Source organism: Sebastes fasciatus, chromosome 11 (genome assembly GCF_043250625.1).
Source record: "Sebastes fasciatus isolate fSebFas1 chromosome 11, fSebFas1.pri, whole genome shotgun sequence".
In the NCBI taxonomy this organism is placed as follows: domain Eukaryota; kingdom Metazoa; phylum Chordata; class Actinopteri; order Perciformes; family Sebastidae; genus Sebastes; species Sebastes fasciatus.
In genome coordinates this window covers 29,597,127-29,609,357 of record NC_133805.1, presented here as the reverse complement: position 1 = coordinate 29,609,357, position 12,231 = coordinate 29,597,127, and the positions used below count along the sequence as shown (strand labels likewise).

The 12,231-nt window shown below is 37.3% G+C and overlaps 1 protein-coding gene across 1 annotated transcript; it reads right to left on the bottom strand.

The window, feature by feature from the left end:
• Positions 1–606: 606 nt before the first annotated feature.
• LOC141777678 (acyl-coenzyme A thioesterase 5-like) lies at positions 607–2,447 on the bottom strand. Its single transcript, XM_074652157.1, has 3 exons — positions 1,990–2,447; positions 1,499–1,692; positions 607–1,354 (listed from the first exon to the last, which is right to left on the bottom strand). The coding sequence occupies exons 1-3, from the start codon at positions 2,444–2,446 to the stop codon at positions 746–748; spliced, it is 1,260 nt and encodes a 419-aa protein (XP_074508258.1). The 5' UTR covers position 2,447; the 3' UTR covers positions 607–745.
• Between the last annotated feature and the right edge of the window lie 9,784 nt (positions 2,448–12,231).

Here is a 12,231-nt window from a genome sequence, read left to right as displayed (position 1 = left end):
TCACAGATATATAATCACAGCTCCCGAAGCACAAGACACATACACAAATCCAATCATGACAAAAAGGCAGAAGAATCTGAGGAATTTATCTATCGTATGTTGCTTTTCTTATCCCATCTCATGATTTAGAAATAAATTCAGAAAATACAAACACATTATCAAGAAGATATTCAATTAAGGCTACAGTCCTGTCATTTCACAGTGGTAAATCTGCATCAGGTTGTGTGAATTCCATCCATCCATCCATCTGCAACCGCTTATCCCGTTAGGGGTCGCGGGGGGGCTGGAGCCGATCCCAGCCGACATTGGGCGAAGGCAGGGTACACCCTGGACAGGTCGCCAGTCCATCGCAGGGCTGACACATAGAGACAGACAACCATTCACGCTCACATTCACACCTACGGGCAATTTAGAGTCCACAATTAACCTAACCTGCATGTCTTTGGACTGTGGGAGGAAACCGGAGTACCCGGAGAAAACCCACGCTAACACGGGGAGAACATGCAAACTCCACACAGAAGGGTCCCAAGCCGGATTCGAACCTGCAACCCTCTAGCTGTGAGGCGCCAGTGCTAACCACTGCACCACCGTGCAGCCCTTGTGTGAATTCATGATTTTGAAATACAAAAATATTCAATCATCAAATCAAACATGAAATTGTTAGCTTAATTCATATACAATCATTTACCGTTAACTGGCTGGTGATTTATCTGTTCGGATGTCTTCCATATCATGATATTTGTATCTATAATTTGGCTTTATTGTGTGTAGCATCACAGCTCAGTTGAGTTCTGAAGAACTCCTGGATCCTCTTCCACATGACGACTTCAGCTGCCGCGTGGGACTTGGGCACACCCCCCCACGCGACAGGCATGTTTACAACCCCATGAAAACTGGAGGGGCAGTAGGGTCCGTAAGGCGGCTCTAAGTAATGTCCCGCTCCGGGGTAACACACACTCTCAAAGTTGTCCTTCCCATGACGCTTCAGTCTCTCCTCCATCATGTCCACGTAAGCTTTGCTGTCCCAGTTGAGGTCGTCCTCTGATGACACAAAGAGGAAACGTCCCTTGGCCTGTTCAATGGGGACCAGGGTGGCCTTGTTCTCCTCTGCCAGTGGATCATGCATTCCATCCTTGACAATGGCGACCCCTGAATTAGTGTGACTCATCTTCTTGATGTCAAACATTAAAGCAGGGAGGATTTGGCTCTTCTTATAGTGGAGGGGTAGAAGTGTGTTGGCAGAGCAGCCATTAATCCACACTGTGGCATCAACATCTGGCAGGTAAGAGGCTATTGAGAGCGCAAGATCTCCACTTTTTGAAATGCTTATTACGCCAACACCTTTACTGCCCACCTGTGGAAAAACATACAAACTATTGGCTGCTCTTTTTTAATATTACTTGTGATGCCCAAGTGATGGTATTATAAATAACACCGTACAAACTAGCAAATGTGTCCCAAAAAAAGAGATTTGGACAGTACTGTTCAAACCACTCACCTTGTCTTGTTTTTTTAAAAACTTTATTGCTTCCTCAAAATAATCCAGATTGACCACTTTCGGCATGTCATCATGACCGTACAGCGCGACGGTCAGAACCACAAATCCATGGCTGGCTAGCAGAGAGGCCCTTTTCTCTGACAAACCACCACCAAAAGTGTACAGATCCAACACAGCAGGGAACGGACCTCCTCCTGGATCAAAACACATGGTTTGTATCTTATTCAGGATATGACATTTACATGGAATATGAAAATAATCCAAATATAATATCTTCATTGTATTGAAGACTTGATGTGTTTTTAAAAGGTTCGATGTACCTGATAAACAGCTTTATCAGGCTGTGTGGTCACACAAGCAATACGGGTTAGTAGAATAAATTCACTGTTGTTTTTGTCTCTGTTAATAATAATCAAGACAAAATAATGCCAGTATTTTCCTTTAACTTTACTAACTGAATAATTTGAAGCATGACAGAGACATAGACCAACCTGGGGGAGTAAACAGGACTCCGCGAATATTCCCCTCTTTGACGGGGAGCCGGCTGACCCCGTTTCCTATCAGAAACCTCTCATTGGTCGCCTCTGCCAGCATCCTGCCCTCCTCCTCCTCCTCATGCACAGAGAACTTCACAACGTGCGGGGTTAGTGAACTTGTTTTTTGCAACCTTCTGTGCAAGGAGTCCGCCTTCATGGACCACAGCAGACCCATGGGTTCAATCCCGGTGTAACTCCCACCGAGAGAGGGGTCTCTCTGCAGATCGATCTCCCCGCTCCCATCAGCCTTGTAGGTGGCCGAGGAGCTGAACACCACTCCCTTCTCATCAGTCGATCTGGCTCTCATGGTGATCACCTGTCTCGACCTCAGCCCGGTCACCTTCACCTGAACGGGGTCATCAAACATGCATCTGGCTCTCGGCAGCAGCCTCAGTCTGACTTGGGAGGGCATCTCTTCTGAAACATATAAAAAAAACGTAGAAAATACAATGCATTATTAAAGATTAAATCATCAGACATCATCTACTGGCAAACACAAAGGCGCAGAACAAAACAAAATGCTATCTGGCTCCAAATCGACAGTGCACCATAGCAGATTATTTAAGCATGGTTACTGATCTACAATTAAAAATAACCTTAACAAAGTACAACCTGGCTGCAGGTAGAGCACATGCTGTGCTCTCACATTAACCTTGAGTGAGCCTGAAATAGAGCTACACTTCCTCATCACATGTGAGAAATATAAAAACATCAGGGAAAAATGTATTTCAATAAAATGTATTTAACTAGTCCTACTGGTGAAGGAACTGGCCTTCTACCTCCAAGAGGTCAAGGCCCAGTTACGTGTTGGTTAATCTTGTATGACAAAGAGATTTTCCAAACAGACGGGTTAAAGCATAATAATACAATTTATTCCGAACAATCAATGTTGCATAAGTAAAATAAAAGAGTATACAGATATCTGGATCCAGTCCACGTGTCCCTGACAACATACAGTGCATGGGTCAGTTCGTGAAGTCTGAACCCCGAGCTATCCCTGATCCAGCGTTTTATGGTTTACACAATATTAATATTCATGAGTTATGGCACGTGATGTTTTTGCTGCATATCTTCTTCTTTGTTTCTCCTTCTGACTCCTTTCTCTCTTTGACCTTGCAAAAGAACAGAACGTTCTGTTCCCTGTCCTCGCAAACACTTCATGCACAACAAATCCAACAATCAGGTTATTGCAGGTCATTGTACACACTTTTGTACATAATAAATCCAACACTGGGGAGGAAGAGCTGGGTGCTGGCAGCAGTCTATGTTGAAAAAGCAAAAATGATTGGTGGTAAACAGTTATATTGTTTTCCAGTGTGGAAGAAGTATTCAAATATTTTACTTCTGTAAAAGTAGTAATACTATAGTGTACAAATGTTCTGCTACAAGTCCTGCATTCAAAACGTACAAATGTGTTGGCATCAAAATATACTTAAAAAGTACTCATCATGTCTCATATCACAAAGAAAGTCTTTGACTTGTAGGACTTTATGTATTATGGTTTATTTTATGGATGTTAATGCAATGTAATTACTGTTAACTTTTTAAACATTTAAATACACGTATGCTTAAGCAATACGTACAGTGTTGTGTCATGCAAATAGGAAGTAAGTAAGTACAGCTTTATTTATATAGCACCTTTTAAAACAACACAAAGTGTAACAAAGTGCTTCACACACAAATGAAACATAAAACAATGATGTAAACGAGGAAAAATTACAAAATGAAACAGAAACAATGAGAAGCAGATCAAACAAAAACAGACAAACACACAGAATAACAAATAAAGACATTTGAATGGAATTGATAAGAAAATAGTACAACAATAATTATGTTGTCATATATAACATCTTCTTTCATACCTCATTAATCATCTCAGGATTTTATTAAAAAATATGAGATAAACACAAGTTTTGGACTTACTAAGGCTGCAACTATCTATCAACTAATCACTTAATCATTTGTCAATTAAAGTGTAATTTCCCTGAGCCCAAAGTAACGTCTTCAAGAGTCTGTGTTGTTTGACTGACCAACGGTACAAACCCCCAAAAATATGTAATTAAAAATGATACAAAACAGAAAAGCAGCAAATCCTCACATTGAAGACGCTGGAACAATATTTGTTGTTATTGCTTAATTAATAGAAATTAATTAATTATCAAAACAGATGCTGAATAATTTTCTGTCGAATGACTAATAGATTTAAGTATTATTAGACTGTGAAAAAATGCAAAAAGATGGTTGTTATACGTATGACTTACTACGTAATATAGACATTAATCCAATTATATAAATACATACTTGTAATTTTGACACAATGAGAGTTTCTATCATTTTTAATACTAAATCTCTTTTTTCGGAGCAGGAATGGGATCTAAGATCATGTATCATTTTGCTCTGACTCTAAATCTTTTGTGACGGCAGCTGATGTATTATTGATCATTTTTTATTTTAATTTAGCACCAAATCTTTGTAACAAATGGCATCAACCCAAACATTGCTGCAATAATTTATGAGAAATAATAGAGCATGGGGATGGCCATCACAAATGTATATCATCATGTTCTACGCTCTTATACACTTTCACAATTTATTTTAATTAATTAATTCATTCATATTTCTTAATGACTAGAACAACTTGACACAGTGCTGAGCTGCACCTCAAATTAATCTTCAGGTTCACAGCTTTCAGATGATGTACACCACTTCTATGTGACATCTACTGCTGACTTTTTATCTAACGCTGAACATCCCGTTCCCCACTCCTAACCCTAGAAAAAATGGGGGTGGGGGGGAATGGAAAGGGGTTAAGTAAAAGTACAAATGTTTTTGGCATCAAAATATACTTAAAAGTTCTCATTATGCAGAACATTTCAAAATAATACATATATTATTGAATTATAATTATTGATGCATTAATATCAATGTTGCAGCTGGTAACGGTGGATTTAATTTGAATTTATATACTACTGGGATTAAAATAATACATCATAATTTATTAGATTTATATTTTCTATTAATAATCTTAAAAGTAACTAAAGTAGTAAAAAGTACAATATTTGCCTCTGGATTGTAGTGAAGTAGAAAAAGAAAGAAAAAAAACTAAATTGAAAAACTCAATTAAAGTACCTCAGATTGAATATACTTAGCTAGTTCATTTCCACCGCTCTTGTTTATCTAGAACAGATAAAAATCTTGTTGAAAATGAAATACGGTGTTAAAATATATGAAGCAGGAGACACAGGATGCTTTGAATTGAGCATTATTGTGATTTAATTCACTATGTCTTATATCACAAAGAAAGTCTTTAAAAATGCAGACTAGAATTTCTGTATATAAACTGTACACAAAAAGCAAGGCACTATACATTCAGAGCTGCTGTTTCTCTTTCTCGTACAAGTCAAACCTTTAAAATTACAACTCTTACATCTCAGTAAAGTCCACAGTCACTTCAGCAGTTTCACACAATCGAGCGACACGAGCTCCCTACGTGGCCTGACAGCATCCAGACACTGTAGACAAAAAAAACTTTCCTCACAACATCTGACGTGACAGGATTTGTTTTTACATAGATACACACACATTTACACAAATAAACATTACACACAAACATTATATACAATCGCACACACACACACACACACGTACATACATACACAACCATAGCATGGCACTCTGACACCAAGCGTCCTAGTGTGCACATTTTTCATTCGTAAGTCCACGAGTGGTGACGTTAGTGTTTGGAGGAGACTCCAACTACACACAAACACCATGTATGAACCAAAGCAAGGTGTTTTTTACCTGCTCTTAAATGACAAAGTTGAAAGGTCAAACATGACTATAAGCAAAGGCGAGTGCATCTCCAGTCTCATCCTTCATGTACGTTTTCTTCAGCTTCAGATACTTTCTATCCCAATGTCCTCGCGTGTTGCCACCAAAACAGGTTTATGTGACATTTCCTGTTTCTCCATCGCAACGCCACCTTTTTTTTGTATCTGCTTCCATCTTTGATTTAAAAAACTTCCTTTAAAACAGTCCTTTGGACTTCTTTAAGTTCACTTGCTTCCACCCTGGTAAACCTTCGTATTCCTCTCTCTTCATTTCCAAAGCTTTCTGCAAGTGGAAAGAGAAAGACACGTGCGGTTAATTAATCAGGAAGATGATGACACGGGGGATTCAACTTGAATTTCAAAGGGAAGTATTGATGTTTTTCCTGTAACTGATAATAGCTGTGGAGCCGTCAACCATTGGTCTCTGTAACTACTAAAGAAAAACACAACAAATACAATTTTATGATCTGTAGGAATGTGTTTTTTTTTCACCTAAAAGAAGCTGTAATTCTTTCAAATTGCAGTAAATCTTGTTTACTTCTTTCAAAGTGAGGATTTTTATGCTTAACAGTCTTTAAAACATGTCTGACTATTTCAACTAGGACTATGAAAGCACCAAGAAATATCAGCAGATGAAGATCTGAGGGCTGAAACATGTTAAATACAGGGTTCGTACAGATTTTCAAAATAAAATTCAAGCACTTCTCAAGGTAGCTAAACAAAAGATTTCCAGACTCTCGAAGCCTTTATCACAGCATCTAAATTGCTGCTATAAATGAAATTGCGAAAAATAAAGTTTACAGAATTCCTTTATACCCACAGCAATCAATGTATATCAACACTTTTTCTAAAGATTATTTTTGGGGCTTTTTGCCTTTATTTGATAGTGATAGTCATGAAAGGAAAAGATTTTTGGTTTACATGAGTGATTGTGTAGATTACTGGTTCCCAACCTTGGGGTCCTGACCCCCATTAGGGGTCACCAAAGCTTCACAGGAGGGTCATTTGGGATTTTAAGGGATGCAAGACAACTTAAAAAAAATATATTAGCCAATATCTCAGCATTTAATTAATTTCTGTGAAGAAAACTAAATAAAATTGTTATTTTTATTTAAGATATACACCGATAAGCCATAACATTATGACATCATGGGCACCCTGACCGGTCTGCGGCTACACAGCCTCGTACGCAACAAACTGCGATGCACTGCGTGTTCTGACACCTTTCTATCAGAAAGGTCAGCAGTTTGAGCTCCAGTAGCTCTTCTATTGGATCTGACAACACGGGCCAGCCTTCGCTCCCCACGTGCATCAATGAGCCTTAGTTCTGACCCTGTCACCGGTTCACCGGTTTTCCTTCCTTGGACCACTTTTGGTAGGTCCTGATCACTGCAGACCGGGAACATCCCACAAGAGCTGCAGTTCTGGAGATGCTCTGACCCAGTCGTCTAGCCAGCACTATGTGGCCCTCGTCAAAGTCGCGCACATCCTTACGCTGGCCCATTTCTTCTGCTTCCAACACACATTCAAAGGTCAAAATGTTCACTTGCAGTCTAATATATCCCCCCCACTGCCAGGTGCCATTGTAATAAGTTAATCAATGTTATTCACTTCACCTTGGAGTTAATGAGTGAAGTATTAATCTTATGGCTGATCGGTGTAAACGGGTAAAGGGCACGGTGAAGACCTGAACACAAATTATATTCACAGAGCTTTCCCTCTCTGTTAAACAGCCTCGTCCTGCATTAGAAAAGTACGTAATTAAAACAACACAAAAATCTAATAGAACTATGGCCGAGCGTCAGGGAGAAGAAAAAACTGAATTTGTCAAAAAAAGAAGCCTATTAAGTATTCATTATTGTTTAAAAAAAACAAAAACATAATACAGACAGAATTATATTAAAAGTTACTATAAATAACAGAAAACTCATCTCTGATGCAATATTCACTGGAAATAATCTGCACAAAATGCATTCAACTGTTGAATATAATATGAAATATCCATAAAATAAGTCAGGGGTTGTCAGTTTACTCAAAGATAGAAAAGGGGTTCCTTAAAGAAAAAGGTTAGGAACGAGGACGATGAAGATGAAACACCAGATTATGTTGAAAATTTAGTAGTACATTCAAATTCAAGCATATTATTAACCATGAAAACATAACGGTTGAACGAACCCTGTAAATAAAATGAATGAAAGTGGTTTCTTGGTTCTCTCACAGTTTAAATTAAGTTTCAGATTATTCATATTAAAGTGGATCATGAGGGGTTCTATGAGGAAATAAAGCACATGTGGACTTCTCTGGTACATGTTTTTTTTTTTTTTAAATTCACAGTTTCTGTAATAATATACTTTATAATAAAATACTGGGCTATATGACAGCCAACACACTGGTGTCATGTTAATGCATCTAGCACTCTGTGGGTTGTTACAAGGACAGTTTAGTTGTTTCAGTGTTTTTCATGCCTCCACTTTGTGCTCCACAGACAGACAGACGGTGAGTCAGACTGCAGTGTAGCTGACGGTGAATCATGAGTGCATCTATTTGAACTAAGAGGAAACAGTCTCAGGTGGAAGGTGTGTGTGAAGAGAAGAGTATAGCAGCAGCAGAGAAGTGTACAGCGGTGTGGCGTAGTCGAGTACAGACACCTTTTAAAGAGACGAAGAAAAGAAGAAGGCTGCACAATTAAATGTCTAAATTATCACCGTGATATTAATTTCACAAAAAGTGTTTGAACACCTCATTTACAACCTCAGTTGTTCATATTAAGGAAGTTTGTTTAAAAACGAGGGTTAAATGGAAGCTATAAAATAAAGAAACAGATAAAAAATAAGAAATTTAAAAAATAAAACTTCTCCTTCTCCTCAGCCGGAGCCTCCCACTACTGGAACAATCGTCCCATTGAATTAAGAGACAGCATTAATTACCTAACCTTTAGACATAAACACAAGGCATGGCTTAAAGTAAACCAACCGATTTAACGCATTAGTGCAACTTGTGATTTTAGGTTGGCCGGCTCAGTTTTAAAGCTAGAGAGAATAATGATACTGGTATCATATGAAACTAGAAAACCTAAGGAATCCATGTCATACTAGCTTGTCGGGAAGGAGACTAAATAACGCTCCAAAATCACGCAACATTTTGGCGAGGAAAAAATGGCATGGCCATTTCCAAAGGGGTCCCTTGACCTCTGACCTCCATATATGTGAATGAAAATGGGTTCTATGGGTACCCACGAGTCTCCCCTTTACAGACATGCCCACTTTATGATAATCATATGCAGTTTGGGGCAAGTCATAGTCAAGTCAGCACACTGACACACTGACAGCTGTTGTTGCCTGTTGGGCTGCAGTTTGCCATGTTATGATTTGAGCATATCTTTTATGCTAAATGCAGTACCTGTGAGGGTTTCTGGATAATATTTGTCATTGTTTTGTGTTGTTAATTGATTTTCAATAATAAATATATAAATACATTTACATAAAGCAGCATATTTGCCCACTCCCATGTTGATAAGAATATTAAATACTTGACAAATCTCCCTTTAAGGTACATTTTGAACAGATAAAAAATGTGCGATTAATCGTGATGGACTATGGACAATCATGCGATTAAATATTTAAATCGATTGTCAACCCCAGTATTTCTGTATTTTATAGTATTGTGTTATACTGTAGATCTTGATGAAGCATTGTATTGATATTATTAGGCCACCTATTTGTGATAACCTGATGAAAACTAGCTCTCTAGCTAACTCTGGCATATTTACATTGAGGTGGTAACTGTAATGTTGATTAATGTGCACGGTCCCTGGTAAATAAATAAAATAAATACATTTAAAAAATTTATTTAAAATTATGAGATAAACACAAGTTTTGGACTTACTAAGGCTGCAACTATCTATCAACTAATCACTTAATCATTTGTCAATTAAAGTGTAATTTCCCTGAGCCCAAAGTAACGTCTTCAAGAGTCTGTGTTGTTTGACTGACCAACGGTACAAACCCCCAAAAATATGTAATTAAAAATGATACAAAACAGAAAAGCAGCAAATCCTCACATTGAAGACGCTGGAACAATATTTGTTGTTATTGCTTAATTAATAGAAATTAATTAATTATCAAAACAGATGCTGAATAATTTTCTGTCGAATGACTAATAGATTTAAGTATTATTAGACTGTGAAAAAATGCAAAAAGATGGTTGTTATACGTATGACTTACTACGTAATATAGACATTAATCCAATTATATAAATACATACTTGTAATTTTGACACAATGAGAGTTTCTATCATTTTTAATACTAAATCTCTTTTTTCGGAGCAGGAATGGGATCTAAGATCATGTATCATTTTGCTCTGACTCTAAATCTTTTGTGACGGCAGCTGATGTATTATTGATCATTTTTTATTTTAATTTAGCACCAAATCTTTGTAACAAATGGCATCAACCCAAACATTGCTGCAATAATTTATGAGAAATAATAGAGCATGGGGATGGCCATCACAAATGTATATCATCATGTTCTACGCTCTTATACACTTTCACAATTTATTTTAATTAATTAATTCATTCATATTTCTTAATGACTAGAACAACTTGACACAGTGCTGAGCTGCACCTCAAATTAATCTTCAGGTTCACAGCTTTCAGATGATGTACACCACTTCTATGTGACATCTACTGCTGACTTTTTATCTAACGCTGAACATCCCGTTCCCCACTCCTAACCCTAGAAAAAATGGGGGTGGGGGGGAATGGAAAGGGGTTAAGTAAAAGTACAAATGTTTTTGGCATCAAAATATACTTAAAAGTTCTCATTATGCAGAACATTTCAAAATAATACATATATTATTGAATTATAATTATTGATGCATTAATATCAATGTTGCAGCTGGTAACGGTGGATTTAATTTGAATTTATATACTACTGGGATTAAAATAATACATCATAATTTATTAGATTTATATTTTCTATTAATAATCTTAAAAGTAACTAAAGTAGTAAAAAGTACAATATTTGCCTCTGGATTGTAGTGAAGTAGAAAAAGAAAGAAAAAAAACTAAATTGAAAAACTCAATTAAAGTACCTCAGATTGAATATACTTAGCTAGTTCATTTCCACCGCTCTTGTTTATCTAGAACAGATAAAAATCTTGTTGAAAATGAAATACGGTGTTAAAATATATGAAGCAGGAGACACAGGATGCTTTGAATTGAGCATTATTGTGATTTAATTCACTATGTCTTATATCACAAAGAAAGTCTTTAAAAATGCAGACTAGAATTTCTGTATATAAACTGTACACAAAAAGCAAGGCACTATACATTCAGAGCTGCTGTTTCTCTTTCTCGTACAAGTCAAACCTTTAAAATTACAACTCTTACATCTCAGTAAAGTCCACAGTCACTTCAGCAGTTTCACACAATCGAGCGACACGAGCTCCCTACGTGGCCTGACAGCATCCAGACACTGTAGACAAAAAAAACTTTCCTCACAACATCTGACGTGACAGGATTTGTTTTTACATAGATACACACACATTTACACAAATAAACATTACACACAAACATTATATACAATCGCACACACACACACACACACGTACATACATACACAACCATAGCATGGCACTCTGACACCAAGCGTCCTAGTGTGCACATTTTTCATTCGTAAGTCCACGAGTGGTGACGTTAGTGTTTGGAGGAGACTCCAACTACACACAAACACCATGTATGAACCAAAGCAAGGTGTTTTTTACCTGCTCTTAAATGACAAAGTTGAAAGGTCAAACATGACTATAAGCAAAGGCGAGTGCATCTCCAGTCTCATCCTTCATGTACGTTTTCTTCAGCTTCAGATACTTTCTATCCCAATGTCCTCGCGTGTTGCCACCAAAACAGGTTTATGTGACATTTCCTGTTTCTCCATCGCAACGCCACCTTTTTTTTGTATCTGCTTCCATCTTTGATTTAAAAAACTTCCTTTAAAACAGTCCTTTGGACTTCTTTAAGTTCACTTGCTTCCACCCTGGTAAACCTTCGTATTCCTCTCTCTTCATTTCCAAAGCTTTCTGCAAGTGGAAAGAGAAAGACACGTGCGGTTAATTAATCAGGAAGATGATGACACGGGGGATTCAACTTGAATTTCAAAGGGAAGTATTGATGTTTTTCCTGTAACTGATAATAGCTGTGGAGCCGTCAACCATTGGTCTCTGTAACTACTAAAGAAAAACACAACAAATACAATTTTATGATCTGTAGGAATGTGTTTTTTTTTCACCTAAAAGAAGCTGTAATTCTTTCAAATTGCAGTAAATCTTGTTTACTTCTTTCAAAGTGAGGATTTTTATGCTTAACAGTCTT

Coding starts and splice junctions, on each gene's coding strand:
- LOC141777678 (XM_074652157.1), bottom strand. CDS start 2,446: ATGCCCTCCCAAGTCAGACTGAGGCTGCTGCCGAGAGCCAGATGCATG. Junction 1,693..1,989: donor AGTCCTGTTTACTCCCCCAG/GTTGGTCTATGT, acceptor GTTTTGATCCAG/GAGGAGGTCCGTTCCCTGCT. Junction 1,355..1,498: donor TTTTAAAAAAACAAGACAAG/GTGAGTGGTTTG, acceptor GTTTTTCCACAG/GTGGGCAGTAAAGGTGTTGG.